Source organism: Motacilla alba, chromosome 2 (assembly GCF_015832195.1).
Source record: "Motacilla alba alba isolate MOTALB_02 chromosome 2, Motacilla_alba_V1.0_pri, whole genome shotgun sequence".
Taxonomy (NCBI): domain Eukaryota; kingdom Metazoa; phylum Chordata; class Aves; order Passeriformes; family Motacillidae; genus Motacilla; species Motacilla alba.
This window is the reverse complement of record NC_052017.1, coordinates 69456344-69473459: the sequence shown is the minus strand read 5'-3', so window position 1 is coordinate 69473459 and position 17116 is coordinate 69456344. Positions and strand designations below refer to the sequence as shown.

At 40.6% G+C, this 17116-nt stretch overlaps 1 protein-coding gene across 3 annotated transcripts in view; it reads left to right on the top strand.

Moving 5' to 3' along the window:
- Nucleotides 1–13045, top strand: part of MYLK4 (myosin light chain kinase family member 4) — a 61825-nt gene extending 48780 nt beyond the window's left edge. For 2 of the 3 annotated variants that reach the window (XM_038125021.1, XM_038125006.1), the window contains exons 9-14: nucleotides 2091–2161; nucleotides 2892–3020; nucleotides 3545–3697; nucleotides 4033–4105; nucleotides 5622–5697; nucleotides 7976–13045. In XM_038125021.1, coding sequence (XP_037980949.1) covers nucleotides 2091–2161; nucleotides 2892–3020; nucleotides 3545–3697; nucleotides 4033–4105; nucleotides 5622–5669 — 474 coding nt within the window. In that variant the 3' untranslated portion in view covers nucleotides 5670–5697; nucleotides 7976–13045. The remainder of the gene's footprint in view (nucleotides 1–2090; nucleotides 2162–2891; nucleotides 3021–3544; nucleotides 3698–4032; nucleotides 4106–5621; nucleotides 5698–7975) is intronic. The other variant, XM_038125014.1, reaches the window with a different exon arrangement.
- The last annotated feature ends 4071 nt before the right edge of the window (nucleotides 13046–17116 follow it).

The following is a 17116-nucleotide window of genomic DNA, read 5'->3' as shown; positions in this document are numbered from 1 at the left end:
ATCAAGCTTCATAGTGCTTAAATTTTCCACAGAGTGATTTCATAGAAAGCCAGCAGTTGACTACAAATGCATTACTATTTTTAATTTCAATTATTAGATCCCAAGATATTGCACAAATATTATTTAATTCAACTGCACAAGATGCATGTTTTACACATCAGCTGTGGGGTGGCAATTGTCCCTGTTTTTTACTATGCAGAAAGGCATAAGTGAGTAGAACTAAATTCAAGGATCATTCAGGATCAATGTAAGCCCACACAATTTTCTGAGGACTACACTCAACTGCTGTTGTCATGAAAAGGCATCAATAGATAGCCAGATTAAGGGAAAATACATTAAAAAGTACTTTCTGAAATGAAAGGAATAAAAATAGTCAGTGGTTAATATAACGAATATGGCTAGTGTAGCTGAAAGCCCAGAGAAAGGTAGCAGATTCTCTACCACGGACTTGCACATGTACAAGTACTCTACCATGTACTTACATATTCTCACTCTGGTCAACTGCAAATGGTCAAGCGACACCCCTTAGAAAAAAATTGTTATTATTTTTCATTAAACTGTACACTTGAGCTGGCTCTTTTTCCCTTAGCCCCATTTTTTTTATTAAATAATGGACTTGTTTCTTACCTCTATTTAGTGCAGGAATAAAATGGGATGATGTCTTTAGTTTTATGACTGGCTAGAAAGCTTCCTAGTGATCCCTGAGCTTTACAATACAATAAAAAGAAACAAGGAGTGCACAAGATGGTTTTCTCTTTGGTGAGATTTTTATAACAGCTGCTGGTTTTGGCTTGTAATAACTGAGTTAATATAGTACATCTTTAATGTTGTTAGCATACATATTATTGCAGCAGTTAAAGAAATGAGCAGATGCTTGTTGGGACCAGCTTCTGTAGCCGATCGATGACCAGACTTACTTTTCTCTTTCTCTATAAACATCCAGTTACCTAGAAACCTGTCAAACAGAAGTTCACACAGTTCTTTGGGACACATCAATTATGATCTTGAGATGGCACAGTTTTAATATGAGGTCAAACTGCTGACAAAAAGATACATATACAATCCAAGAAATTAATCCCAGAGACCTCTTTTCATGTGCTCGCCAGCTACGGCTTCTCCCTTCTGTTTTGCTTGTTCATAGATTGCTGTCAGTAACAAATGAGTTTGGGAAAGAAAGCTTGAAATTGAAAGAAAATCATCTTGACCATAATCATCCAGGACCTCAGAAACTATGGACATATGGTGTTTAAAAGTCCTACATGTAAAATGAATTAGTAATGGTGACAAAGGTTAACTAATGTTTTAAGTGTTGAGGGCTGTTTTGTTTCAAAGAGGACTCACTGAGCAACAAGACAGAGTAGCTATAAAAGTGCTGGCAGTCAATATGGGACTTTGCTTTAGGTATTTACATTTCAAAGACAATTGGCCAAATCCTTCTCTCAGTTCCTTCTGTAAGAATTTGGAGTAATTCTTGGAAGTTAATGGATTCCTGCCAGGAAAGTGAAGAGTAACATTTGGCCCTATGAAAATCCAGAGAGATTTAACCTGTGAATCCTATTTTTTTTGCTAAAACACCTGAAAAAAACATAAAGTTGATGAGACTGGCTTAATATATTAATGTTCAATCTGAAAGAATATTTGAGCACTCAGAAATTATAGCTGTAAGATAAATTCCAAAGCCCAAAACGTTTTTTTAACATTTAAAACACCTAAAATTTTTTAAAAATCAGTGTGAGCTTATTAAGGTCTGTATAATCACAGTGAAAGCATCCTGAAACCCCTTCTTGGAAGTTTGCGTTCCCTGTCCCCCTCCCCCTAATGAGTTCTTTATCTGAACTGCTGCCTTATGTCAAATTGAAAAGCCATGGAGTAGAAAAAGCAGTTGGAAAGCACAAAATGCATAGTTCTGATTGCTCTGTGACAGCAAGAGGAGTATCCATGCAGAGAGATCTGAACAAGGAGGAAAGCAAAAGGTGCTTATGAGATGTTTTCACTTTTATTAGTGTTTTTCTCCCTACCGTTTACTAAAAGCCCAGTTTTTCGTACTTGTTTCTTATTCAACTTTTTTCTTTTTTTGTTTGTCTTGGCAGCCTGAGAATATCCTGTGCGTGAACCGAGAGGCAAATCAAATAAAAATTATTGATTTTGGATTGGCAAGAAGGTACATGCATGTGTTCTCACTAATCATAAATGAATTAGGAAACAATGAAAAGAGTATTGCATCCCTGCAATGATGTATTTGGTTCACATTTGTCTTCTACTGTTCTTTGGACAAATTTCTTTCTTTTAACCAGGAATATCTTTTAATATGGAATGTTTGGACCTGAGTGAAAAAGATTTGTCCTGAAACCTTCTTTTCAGGTAGATGGTTGAAAGAGGGCTGATTTTCCCTAAGAATGCATATAAGTATCTTGGAACAGCTAAAATGGACAAAACATCTTTTCTAGTCTCTTGTCTCCAGTAAGAAGAGATTCTTCAAAAGAGAGTGTAAAATACCATTGAGGGCTCTTACAATATATCCCATGCTATATCCCTTTCTAGTTTAATTAGGTGTTATAACCTCAGTGAAGGATTTACTGGTTAAAAATGTCATGCCTCTGATATGGAGAAGTCCCAAAAGGATGGTAAGACCTGCTCTGAGAAGTCCTTGAATTACGAATTTCTTTTTTTTTGGTAGCAATTGCATTTTGTCCTAGTATGATACAAAGCTTGAAAATACTTTTTGTTCTATATGTGGGTATATTTCTTTTTAGTTTGTGCCTCTGTCTGTCCTTGTTTTCCTGCTGAATTTTCTGTATGCTTCTGGAATTCCTCTTAGTGCTAGACAATTGATGATTCAACTTTAACAGGAACTGTAATTGATGACCTTTGTTAATGTTTCCATTTCCTAGATATAAACCCAGGGAAAAACTTCGAGTTAACTTTGGAACTCCAGAATTTCTTGCTCCTGAAGTTGTGAATTATGAGTTTGTCTCTTTTCCTACAGACATGTGGAGTTTAGGAGTCATTGCTTATATGCTGTAAGTAAGATTCAGTATCTGCTTTGTAAGCTGTTTCTGGGTTGAACTGTGTCAGTCATCCAAGTTTGCTGTTATACTGGAAGAGTGAAAAACTGTATACCCAAAATAGGAAATTTTTAGACTTCTTTCCAAGCTCCATATTGAGAAATCTCTCCTCTTTTCCAATTGCCATGAAGTTTTTTTTTTTTTTTTTTTTTTTTTTCACATTTCTCAGGAGTGTTTGGGCATCATACTTCCGGAATAATGTAAACTGCTTGGTAAATTCCCAGTGGTTAGTACAAGACTGGTCAGAGGTCTAAAAAATATGACCTACCATGAAAGACAGTAATGCTTGGTGTGTTAGAGAGGAGGGGTGATTAAACATGTAAATAGATGAGAAAATGGGAATGGTCTGGAGACCTTCTTAGAGAGTAGTATTTTGTAAATTAGGCCAGAGTGACAGAACAATCTTAGCTGGCATATTGGAGACCATGTTCAGGAAGAGGGAAAGACAGGAGGACTGAACATATTCCTTTTTACTTCAGCCTCACTGGATTGTCTCCTTTTTTGGGTGATGATGACAATGAGACCCTCAACAATATCCTGGCCTGTAACTGGGATTTTGAAGATGAGGAATTTCGAGATGTTTCTGATGAGGCCAAAGATTTCATATCAAAGCTTCTCATCAAGGAAAAATGGTATATAATCCTGTATCTTTGAAATGTGTGTTTCATGCCATCATGACACATTTGTGTCACTTGTGCTGCTCCACTGCAGAACTAATATGACTTCTAAGATTTTTATGCCCACATACCATATTATAATGACACTTCGTTGTTGTTCATTGTATCCATCAAATGCTCTGAAATTACCTGACTACATTTTTGCTGTGAAACAAAATTAATCTGCCATCTGTCATACTGTTCTGAAATGACAGCGTTGCAAGATGGCAAAACACATGACCTGTAGCAGATAATTGCTGAATTGTACGATTCTGGGAAAAACTCTTAATAGCATTCTGGTTTTCCTCTAGCTGGAGATTAAGCGCAACTGCTGCCTTAAAACACCCATGGTTAACAGACCACAAGCTCCACTGCAGACTCCAGGTCCCTACATTTAAATATTCTTGTGCATCTACTGTTGCCCTCTTGTGCTGCCACGTCACTTTGCTTTGACATTATTCTTAACTTTGTTTGAGTCTTTGTTGCTGATTCATTTCTTGCCACTCTGAGCCACGTGTGTCCCATTGCTTTTTTTTGGCTGTTAGAATTTGCATGCTCACACTTGCTCATCAGTTCTTGCATGTCTGGGAGGAAATATAAGATCCTGCAATGCTGTGTGTTTCTGAGTGGATCAATTTCTTATCAAAATGAAAGCATTTACAAAATGAGCACTGAATTACCATATGAAAAGGATTTTCCAGCTAGGGATGATTCTTGTTCCTACTTTGAAAACCCTTTCAGGCTCTCCTGAAGATCCCCCGAGTGCTGTTTCATCCTACCTCTTCCAAGGAGATACCTTTCCCAACAGAGCTTGGAACTTCACGTGGTGCATACCTTGGTACTTAAGCATCTTCTTGCCCTTCAATGGTAGCCAGCTTAGTGGCCAACACAGAAGAACTTGTTTGCTCAAGCAAACAATTCAGTTGGGCTGAGTTGGAGGAGCAACAAGATTTTAAATCACTTTGGTTATTCCTGTGTCAGTAATTTTTGGAGATTCACACTGTTGGTGACACCTCTGTTTGCTGTTTCTAAGTGAGTCCACTCTGTGGTTCAGAGGTTCACAGGGGATAATTTTAAGCAGGTTTCAGAGTTTTTACAGCATTTGAAGTGCAATATTCACTTCTTCCTTTGCAGGCAAAGCACTTCTGTGTTAAATAAGATGACTGCTGTATTGCCTAGGATGTACATGTCCAGGTGCATTTTCATATACCGCCATAATTAAGAATTAATAGATGATATTATTATTTAACAACATAATTTTATTAAAATAAAAAATTATTATGATAATCAAGCAGAGGTAGCCCTACTGATAAGGTAACATCTTGTCTGCTCTGTCCTTGCAAGATGTTCCCTTTATAGACTAAGGATTACCAGAATTATTATAAAATAGGATATAAAAAAATCAAATAAATTACTCTAATTTTCACTTAAATTTAGTTTTTTTGTAATCTTCCAGAACAGCAATGCCCATGAGATTATTTGAAGATTTGTAAGTTAGCCTGCACAGTAAAAATAGGAGAGTTTTTCATGGCTAATATATCTTCAGAGGTTTTTGTGGGATATAATTTGACTCCTTTAGTTGGGCTCCAGTGAGGCTCTGATTTCTGCAATCTGGGGAACAGACTGTCTTTTCCAAATGCTGCAAGAACACAAACTGCTGTCCTTTCTATCACCATTTTTTTCCTCAGGAAACCCTACCCTAATGCAAATCTTACAGCTCATGTTGTCCTTTGCATCTTCTCCCCCAATATTTTTATTCATACTTGTGCTTTGCAAAATAGCTTCACTAAACCTGCTGATGTTGCAGTGTTCTTCTGCCATTACCTTAAGTACAAGTAAAATATGATTGATCTTCAATTAATACTCCAATAATGGTGTCTTTTTGGTTTTTTCTCCTTAGAGAAAGGCTAAAGGTGACTGTGTGTCTCAAGCACCCCTGGCTAAATAACCTCTCTGAAAGAGCTGCCAAACAGAAGGTTTGTTTCAGGTCCCAAATGTTCCTTCACATGCTGTAGCCCCTGTGGAAGGGATCAGTGGACAGCTGAAAACCTTGGGTAGTCCAAAGTGCACGGTCCAAACTGTATTCACCACCACCGTCCCTGCTGCTGTCTGGAAAGCATTCAAAATGTAAACTGGCTCTATTACTTATACCAAGTAACAGCAATGTGCAAAATAATTAATGGGTATGGAGCCACATGTTCTGCAAACCCTGGCCATTTTAGAGGGAATGGTTATGCTCCCACTGGCTCTCAAGGGGCAGGGATTTCACCCAATAATTTTTCAGTGCTGAAAGCTTTCGGGTTTTCATGCTGTGGTTAGAAGTACAGTTTAAAAAGGGTAGAAATATGAAAAATAATAACTTCTTAGCAGAGGCACGGGCCAGACCCTCAGGGCAGCTTGACTAACTGCAGCGAAATCAAAGCAAGGTGACCCCTAAAAGAAGCTGCTCCACACGTCTGAGGGCCCAGTTCTGCCAGGGCACTTACCTTCCCTTTTAGCAACCCAAACGAGTTTGACAGGGCATCTCTTTGTCCTTTCTCCCTGGCTCCTTGTCTTTGCCCTTTCATTAACAAACAGTTCATTAGTGGTTCTCAGGCTGGCTTGGTTGCCTCCCCTGGGGATCAGGCAGAGTCAAGTCTGCTCTCTTTTTCTGTCCCTAGTCTTTGACCAATGCATACTCACTCAGCCACTTTGAAATCGCGCTGCCTCAGGCGATGCAGTGTCTCCATAAACCAATACTCCAATTCCCACCAATTACCACAAAAATTGGTGGCTCTGTTCAGGGACCAGGGGAACTGCTCAAAGGTTCTGGAGGCCATCTCTGGGCAAAACTCAGTGGAGGGTCAAGATGTGAATTAGGCTGAGAACACACACATACACACTGTAAAACCACTTCCTTTTAGTAGTGCGTCATGAGTAACAACAGGATGCCAAAATAAAAGTAGTCCACCTTTTACCACTTGCCAACAGGCAAGTTTTTAATGGTGCCATCATCCATCATCTGCTTGGTAGGACAAGTGATATATTGGCTTTTTTTGCAACAAGTTTTTTCCAGGAACATGTGGAAAACAGAGAATTGTGAGAGGTTGAAATTTTTGTTTTAAGTAAGATTAGAACAGATTTTATGCAGCATAGTGGAATAACACAGAAGGTAATGATCTTTACATGAGCTATTTCAAAGACATGAAGATGCCTTTCAGTGCATATAGTGGAAGCCAGTAAGGACTAAGGTACCATTATTACATCCCACTTGCTCTCTGAAGCCATGCAACTTCCTGATATGGTAATATCTGAACACTGGCTTCTGGAGTAGAAGTCCAGTGGGAATTTATACCTCTTTGTGATCCTCAGTATTCACCCTCACTTCACTGGTGCTGAGACAGATTCCATGAAGCTTTGGTCCCCTCACTTGTATGCTTCTACACAGTAGATTTCTAAACAGGTTTTCTGGCCCTGTTGCAAGATTAGTATTAGTATTGTATCTGGGTTTCCCATTTCAAGCCACTAACTTGTGGCACCAAACACAACAACAAAATGGTGAAAATTCTTCCTCTGCAATGCAGAAAGCACTGTATTACACAATTTTCTGTTACAACCAAAGTCAACTTTAAGATAAATTGACTGTCTAACAGCAGTCAAAATTATTTTCAAATAAACTTTTAATAGCTTTGTAACATAGTAACCTACCCATGATCTAACTTGCAGGAAAATCTGGTTTTGGCTTTTGCAGTGTTATTTCCTCTGTGTGTGTTTTTCTTTTTGGAGTTTATTTGAGTTTACTTAATGAGTGGATCTAAAGTCATAGCTGTGCTTTATTTTTAAAGAATCTCTTTAACTATTTTTATCAGGCAAGTAGTATGGTTACCACATTTAATCCAAAATAATGCACTCAAGTGCCAGTTGATTTAAACCTGGCATTATAAATGCTTGCAGTGGTAACACAAATAAATGGAGAGGTTTGCAGCATGCCTTTGCATACTGTGATCTGTATGACAAGAGAGGTAAAAAAAGCAGAGTAGCTGCATTTAAAGAGATACCTCCAGGATCAATCCTCCACTTCACAAAGAAGCCTTGTCTTTTTAATATTTTATAAAACATTTCACAGAAAATATGGCTGTGAGAATCCTTTGTAAGCAAGAGCCTTCAGTGCTGCATTTGCACAAAGAAACCACCATGTGGTCATCCCAGAACACTTAACCAAATGAAAAATATATACTGCTGAATTAACTGGATTTTTGTTTCGTTTATTTGCAGAAAAGCTGCTGTGTGGTTACTGCTGCTAAGAGATTTGAAAATATCAGCAGTCTCGGTGCTTTAACCCCCTGCCATGACTGAGACTTCTACTAAATGGACCAACAGCACTTTAGTTGCAGGACAAGTCCCAGCATTGTGAAGCTGCTTCTTCTCTACTCAGCTGTTAAAAGAAGGAAAGTATTACTCTGGGTTGCAGGAGCGTGTTTCTTCTGAAGTACCATGTTCTCCCTGCCTGCAAGTGCTACATTAGCTTGGTTTCATAATGAACTTCATCTAGTCTTATGTCCTCATTTACTCATCAAAGGCTCCTTAAAGTTTAAATTATCATGTAAAACTAACTGTTTCTCATCTGAGCCCAGAAGGCAATCTGTCACTATGTTGTATCTGTAGCCAAGGTTCATTTGAAACTAGAGTCAAATAATTAAAAAAAAAAAAATTGCAGTGAATTGAAAGCTGCCTTCGGGAGATTTGAAGTATGTTTTTCCTGTCACACTAAAATGAGTTAAGGATTAGCTCAACCAGAGTTAAAGCCATGTTAATGTAACACCAGTGGAAGGGAGAAATGAGGCTTTCCTTGTGTACAGGTGAATTTGCTGCAGCTGTGGTATGGTACATCTCAGGATTTTTCAGCCTGATGAATTACTGCTCGCTGTAAATACACTTGGATTAATTAAACAAGAAAGAGAACAAGGCACTATTCACTTGTACCCGTGCAGACCCTGTTCTCCAAAATGCAAATATAATTCAGAGTTATTTTAACAGAGGGTGATTTTATATCAGCTAATCTGTTTAATGCTAATTTAACTGACTAGGACCACTGGGAAAGAGGGGAGTCAGTGCTTCGCTCACTATGACTTCTGAGTAAGGGCTCAAGTAAAAATCCTCTGTATTTCTAGTTTTCTTATTTTGCTCCCAAGCCTTTCAGATTCTTAACTAGGTAAAAAAAAAATAGGAATCAGAACCGTTGAATTCTTCACCTGAAATTTTTTGATTATGGCTCATCATTAACTGAATCTAATTTGCCAAGGCTCTGAAGTTAAAATAATGAGAATTCCTGCTGTATATGGCTTTCTTACTGCTTGGTTTCAGAACTACATAAATGCAAATTGTAATGAGTATTTTATTTAATCATGCTGTTGTGGTGTCTTTACATTGTCTTTGCTTAATCCAGTTCTATTATCATAGCTATCTCTATCTATGCATTTCATATGTTTATATATTTAAGTTCTGTCTTTTTAAAAAAGGGATCAACATAAAGACAAAACAGTATTATTCATCACCACGCAATGAATTGCTTCTCACACCTTTGTCCTTTCTGGATAGCATTCATTTTGAAATAAAAAGGGGCCCATTAATGGGACATCATGGCCATCACACTCTCCACAGTTTGATCCAATATTTTAAAATCATTGTAGTACATCCCTTAGGACTGCTCCTGTAAATGAACTGGGCATCTTACAACTGTGACATCTTAGTAATACTGATGTGTTGCACCAGAGGTTGCACATACTGCTATCATGCACTGCCACACCATGTAGCTTTTATATGATATAGAGCACTGCCGCCTTCAAATCCTCATCTGTAGTCTTTACTAAAGTAAACTTTGCCAAGCAGAAATGGAAGTTTCTTTGGGAAAAGACTGAGCGGTCTCAAAGCCAGAAAACGAGCACATGACTTCTAGATAGAAGCTGGGCTGCTTGTTTTTAGTCACTATTTATATTTGTCTGGTCAAAATGAATAGAAAAGTTGCCTTTCTGTTAGGGTTGGAGTTCCCACTCCTGTTCTGACTGTCTTCAAGGTATAGTAGCTTCTTGTAAAGTAAACAACTCAATGATCAGACTAAAATGCAGCAAACCATTCTGGAATTACAGGATCTCATTATGCACTTTAGTGCCATTGTAGAATTGGATGAGGATTTTGTTTTTCCTTTGGTAGATTTTACATGGATAAATTGCATGTAACTTAGAATCTTTTTAACAATACTAAAATAATGACTACATTCTTTTCTGATTAGTTGCTCAGTTGAATTAAGAGGATTTATTACTTGTTGATATATACATCTGAGTAGTGATTAAGAGCTTAGTGCCATGAAGATCAGCCCAGTGTTAGAATGTGTTGCTCTGAATCAACCACAAATCCTCCAGGAGCTAGGAAAATGTGGGAAAATGTGGCCCCTGTTGAGCACATCCCCCAGATTCATCTGTACAGTGCTTTGTCAAAAATAAGAATGAGTGGGAGGATAGAAAGAGGTATTTTCCCCACCTTGAGAATTTAGGCATGAGGGGACCCCTCAGCAGCCTCTCGCTTCTGCTACTGGGCAGTGTGCTAACACAATTAAGGCATTTAACTTCCATTCTTCATAACATGGATAATGGTGGTCCCACTCTAGAGTCTTGTCTGTAAATTGCCCCACTGTTTCATTCTTAGAACAGCTCCTGCAGCAGGGGCTGAATTTGAGGGAGGGCCAGTCAGAGGAAGTTGGACTGAGCAAGTCTCTGCAGTGACTGAAGGTGCCATTTGGTGCCCAGGGATAACTCCAAGTGGGCGTGCAGGTGTCCAGTGGAGGAGGAAAGAATCCCAAGTGCACTTCTGCTTTTTGCTCCAGGGGTGCTGGATCTGCAGCACTGAGTCAAAAGGGTGGTACCTTACCTAGGGCCTTACTGTCACCAAGGGTGAAAAATTATATTGCTGCTGTGTATAGCAATGTGCCTGAGAAAAATGTCTCCAAAAATGTTCATTTGTGTCTTGTATCCACCTCAACATGAGAAAGTGCTTCTTTACATTGAGGGTGGCAGAGCACTGGAACAGGCTGCCCAGGGAGATGTTCCAAACCCTCCTTGATGCTTTAGGTGACCCTGCCTTGGCAGAGGGGTTGGACTAGATGATCTCCAGAGGTCCCTTTCAACCCCAAAAATTATGTGATTCTGGGATCTTTCCTGGCTGTTGTAATTTTAGTGAATAATAGCTTGAGACAGATTCTTTTTAGTGGCTTCCTAATTGTATCTCATTGCATGTTGAGCAGCATGCTGTTTTGTGTGTGTGCTCACATATGCAAGTTTGATTTGCATTCTGTTTTACTTTGCCCTACCTCTGGAAACATTCTAGGGTGAGTTGGACAGGCCTGTAAGTAACCTAATCAAGCAAGAGACCTCATTTCTCAATGCAGGGAGGTTGGACTAGATGACCTTTAAAGGTCCTATTCAATTCAAACTATTGTATGATTCTATGATTTTATGATTTAAGTATGTTCTGAAATGACTGCTAGCTAAGTCCTGCTCTGTTAAATCATTGTTTTGACACATCATCATTTATTTTCTACTAGGTCATAATAATACTAAGGCTGCTAGCTTCTATTAAGTCACCTACATCTGTGTGAGTTTGCTTATAATTTTTGCTACATATTGGCTTATGTGATTGCATTTGGAAACTGTGAATTGCTGTGCTCGTGAGCAAGTTTGGGTGTGAAAGGCACAGTTCTAGCTGCTTTTATATTCACTGTACATATTTCACTGCATACTCACGGACAGACAGGGACGACTGCAGGTACCTCAAGAATGGTATACAAACATCAGTTGCGGTGGGAAGGATGAAGTGCCCAGATGCAGTGCTTGTCTTGTGCATTCTTCCTGACATGTAAAAATTAAAAAATAAAATCCTGGGAACATGACAAGTGTCACCTGGCACTCATAAGAATCAGGACACGGTCATTCCCACTCCTATAGATGCAGCAGGTATACTGGATGCCAGATATACTGGAGTAGTCGAAGACTGACATCAAGATTAGAAGCAAATATACTTGGCACAAGATGGGACACCAGTGGTTTTTCAACTGCTTTTATGTGTTGTACATCCTGATTATGAAATGGGTAAAAACCTCTTCTGCAGAAAGATCTCCATGCTATCATGTCCATGTTTGTGAACACCTGCAGCCAGTCACTCCTCTGGGTACCCTCACAGCATAAGCAGTTGGTAACCTGGACAATCCATTCTGGAGATTACAAGAGCAGCCGCTTTTTAATTTTGTTTTTATATTACCTCTAATGTCAGAAGCTGAATAAAGTTAAAGCCAAGCTAAATTCTTGATTCCAACCAGGAATAACAGGGTAGCTCACAGAAATAAATAAGGGAAGTGCTAGATCCACCTTTTGTGATGTGAGTAGTAGAAGAGCCCAGTTTAACCATCCCGCCTTCCTGCCAAAAATATCTACTTTGCACCAGTCCTGATCACTAATAATGAAAGGAACCTTACTCTTTTTAACAGTGAAGGAATCTCAATCAAGAAACGGTTTTTATGCAGCGGGTAAATTGCTGCAGTAAAAGTCAAGTTATTTTAGCATTTTTAGTTTAATGCTGACACTATAAATCACTGACAGCCTCTTTCAGCAAAATGGCCCCCACCAGGAGCTGTGAGAAACGAAGGTGTTTGTCAGCTCTTCTCCACTGATGGAAACCTGGAAACATTGGATTCCGTTCCTCTGGATCCGAGAGCAGGGCAATTCTTAGCTTTTGGACTTTTTGATACATGGTAATGGATGCAGTATTGCACCCTGAGTAGTGATGAATGGATGAATGAGCACCGATGCTCCAAACTCCTCCCAGGAGGTTGATGCATCTTCACATACTACTTTTATCACTGATACATGCTTGTTCTTGCATCTCCTGTGAATAAAACTAAACACTGCATGAATCTGTTTAGGAATGCTAGACTGTTTCACCTTCCATGAAGGCTTGGTAGCTGAACAACTAACTACCTGTTTCAAACTTAGATGAAGACTGGTAGAGATGGTGCTTTGTAAATATGTTGTTTAGCTGCGTCTGTAGAGTTGGTGGTCTCATTTTGGTGTGGCAGAACTAATGTTTATGTACCCCACAACAACTTCCCTTGAATTTAGAGGACAGGCATGTGGCAACTAAATCATGAAGCGTGTGGATTTTCATGTACCTTATCACTTTGGTTTGCATATCTGGTTTTGTAGATTAACTCATGTATCTCTGGTATGTGTTCTTTTGTGAAAACCATGAAGCAATCTTGTAAAAAGATGAATGAGGAATAAATGCTGATTTTGTTTACTCCAGGGTTTTTGTTTGCTGTATTTAATGTACCTGTCATTTATATAAGTGACAGAAAGAAGTGTGGCCTTTTTCCCAACTTCTGTCTCTAGATACATGAAGAGAAAAGTAATTTCCATTGAAACTAATGTGCCTACATCAAAGGTTGACTCAGGCTCACAGTTTGTACTCACTCCTTGTAAGAAAACCTCAGCTCTCTCTGCAAGTAACTGGGACTTGAGGTGCTCTTGACTGCAGTCTTGCTGGAAGTCCTTAAGACCAGGTTACTAAGGAGGAAATGAGAAATTACTGGAATTTCTGGTGTTTGGTCACTCAAGAGACATGGTGTACTTTTCTCCCTAATTTGTCACACTTGCACCACTGGCCTATTCAGTGTTGCCGTCTGGGAGCTGCACTTTAACCTTATGCCATCTAGGAGTTCATCGACTACCAAAACAGTCTGGAATCAGAATTATTGTTTCCTGCAGAGTTAAATCAAACTTCAAGTGGGCTAGCTAGTGAAAAAATAAAGAGTGAGAGTAAAAATTGAGAAAAAGGTTACAGGGTAAGAAATCAGGAAGCAACCTCTGATGGACACTGGCCTATATTCAGTAATAGAAATTTTTCTGGCTGCTTTACCCACAGTTCTGATTGCAGCACTTGAGACATGCACCATACTTGAGAAACAGCTTTGGCTTCTCACACTGGAAGGTTCTCATTTAACACCAGCCTGTATTTGATAAGCCTGAGGTTTGCAGGTGTAAGATTTAAGTGTATACCCTCCTGATGAAGCCACAAGTTTATTCAACCAAAGGGTTGCATTCATCCCCCAGAGAGCTCAGTGCTCCTGGCTGATGCGGAACAAAGCCATCACAATCTGGCTGGCAGCACTTGGGGGCTGAAGGAATCAACAAGAGATCAATTTTACAGTAGCCAAGCACAGAACATGCAGCTGCTGCCCTTTTACAGCTGCCCAAGGCAGCCCCAAGACCACCAGCCATTTCAACAGGAGCCCAGGCTGGCTGGTGAGCCCAGGCAGAACCTGTGCTCCGGCACCTGTCCACAAAGGACCCTGGGGAGTTCAGTAGGAGTCTGAAAGTCTTTCAGGGTGACAAACCAGGGTGAGCTCCTATGCATGACCAGGCCTTACACCTTTGCTCTTCATGCATCTTTCTTGAAACCCATTGCTGTGTTTTAGTTTTCAGTGCCTTTGACCCTGGTGTAGAAGTTTTTGTCCAGAAAATATTAACATCTGTGCCTTAAAATTGATGAGGAAGACTTTGCTGTTGTACCTTGGTCCTCTCAACAGCTCCTGCTAAATGCATGCCGCTGGCAAAAATAAAATAAATGGGGCTCAGCTCCCTGTATGTGTCTGTAAAGCAGCTCCACACTTTAAAAATGTGTTCTTTAAGTTCATGTGGTTAAAAATCTGTTGACTACAGGAAAAAAATCCAACAAGGGACATTCATAATTCTTCATTAATTAATAGTCAACCCTTTTTCTCCCCCAATTATTTCAAACACCTGCTCACAGTAAATTTCCTTTGCAGTTTTTTAATGCTATTTTAATATTACCCAGAACTTGGAAACATACACTAAGCTTCTCTTATTTTTAATTATTTTCAAATTAATTTTAATTTTCTGAATATTTTCAGTGCTGCCCATTCATTCAATAAAACTGAATTTTAATTTTAATTTTTTTTCTTTAAAGGCCTCCTAAACTTTCCAGAGAAAGTTTATGGGCTGTTTTAATGAAAGCTTTTGGAAAAGGGACTGGATATTTCAAAATTCCTCTCTTGAAGCCTCCTCATCCAAAAAGAAGTGGGCGGGGGGAAATCACTTCATCTGGTGACTCACATCTCTTGCATGCTAGTAGGAATTCATGCAGGAGCAGAGCCATCTTGTATTAGGAGTGCAGGCTCTTCTGGGTGCAGCAGCAGGGCCACCCCCCCCAGCAGCACCTCTCTTGTGCTGGATGGGCTGTGTCCAGCCCCAGGCTTCCAGCTTGTGCCCATCTTCAGTGGCTGCACAGTGAACATCTGCGCTGCTGCCACAGACATCAGGCTGTCCCCAGGGCTCAACATACTGCTGCCTCTTGGGGACACAGAGCTGTGGCTGTGGCAGAGATGAGGAAGGGAGGGTGAAAGTTATTCTTTTCCAGAGCTGTCCACTCCTCACCAGCTGATCTAGATGCACAACCTCTCTTTGCTTTACGTGCCTAGTCACTGTTCCATGAGCTCTGATCTTTGTCTGTTTCCGTGACATGTAGGTGTGACATCTGACCGCTGTAAACAGATCAGGGCAAACAACTTTCAGGATAACCTCAGTCCTCCCGTAACAGGAATACTTTCATGGAGGGGGTAACGAGACACCCCTGCTCTGAACCTTGAATGTCTTCACCCCATTTCAGTTTGTGTGGTCTCAGGGGTCGGGGATAATTTAGAGACAGGTGGCAGGGTCTTGCCTCGTAAAAATGTGGTGGCCTCATTGTGTCAACTGAGCATTCCTGCTGCATCGCTGTGTCACCTGCTACTTGTACCCCTCTGCTTTGTCAGGCAGTTCATAATGGGTTTCTAATCCCTCATTGACAAAACTCATGTCACAAATACCACTGGGGAAGCTAAACCACCAGATTGCTGAAAGGAGATATTTAACTGGTACTGACATTTGCTAGGTTTCTTCATTTTGCTTTTAGCTATATTTTTTGTTACCGTTCACTTGTGCAGACTTAAGAAATATCAGTTGCAAGGAGCTTTCATCGACTCTGCTCTTAATCCCTGCAGATGCCCGTGTTCTGTGGACAGAAGAAGCTTTCTAATAGTAGGAGTTTGTTGATTTTTTCATTTTTTGCCCCAGTGAAAGTGCTGTGCCAGAGCTATTCAGATGGCCTGAAACGTTGGACTTAGTCCCACAGGTATTCGTAGTCAGAGCAAAAAGCAATAGCAACTGCTGCAACAGCGCCAAGTTGTGTCCTGATCGTGGACACCTTCCTGAGCTGGGACCAAAGCTGTCAGTCAGTCAGTCAGTCAGTCCCTCAGTACCACCAGGGGGGACCGGTACAGTGGGAAGGCGATGTCGCCATAACGGGGAGCATTTCAAGGGATGATGTGTGAGCCTGGCGCCTGTTGCCTTGGCAGCCCTGCCCAGGGCCGGGAGCCCGGGCGCTGGCGGCGGCTGTGCAGGGCTGGTGACACCGCGCTGCAAAGGGCCGGCGCGGCCACCAGAGGCCAGCCTTGCTGTTCGGGAGCTGCGACAGTGGCCCCTGCCTCGTCTCCGGAGGGGATGCTTCGGGAAGGCGCGTTACACGCTGGACTGCCGGCGCCGGCTGCGTCATGTAGCACAGTGGCACTCCCAAATCGCACTCAGGGACCACCGTGCCAACCAACGCCTGTGGAGGCGGGTGACCTTTAAAATACCTCTGACTAATAAACCGCTATTTATTTGCAGGGAAAAACTGCACTAAACATAGCTTTTAACCTCTCCCCATCCTTAGCCTGTGCTTAGCACACCAAGCAGAAGCACGCAGGGAAGTGCCTGAGGTAGGGTAGCAGAAAAAGGTTGGAGAGTTTGCACCATGTGAGCCGGGGCGACTGTGGGCAAATGCGCAGCGCAGCTGGGAGTGCTCCTTCCTTGCTGCCATTTATACGTCATTCTCCCTTTGGCAATAGCACTGCTTCAGGTCGCCTGCAGAACACAAACAGAAAATTGATGTGGTTTAGGATTTGCCTGTAAATCAGCTGACAGGAGTAGAGAAACATCAAGAAACTTGCACGCTTCTGCAATAAATAGAAATCTGCATAGGATATGGTTTGTGTGTTGAGAAAGAGATCCTGTAAGAAGTTGAACACATCAAGTGAGACCACGGGTACTTCTCTGCTGCCTTGAATGGGGTGTGAGAGAATTAGGCAACTACTAGTGTTAGTTCTCTGTGTACTAAAATACTAATTTCTTCTTTGGCCTGTGCACAGAAGTCCTGTTTCTGTCTTGAAAAAGCAAGCAAGAATGGAGGTCCCAAGTTCCATAATGTTACCATTTCTTTATTCATATGGAAGCAGAATGATTATTCATTAATTAAAACCAGAAATTACATGGT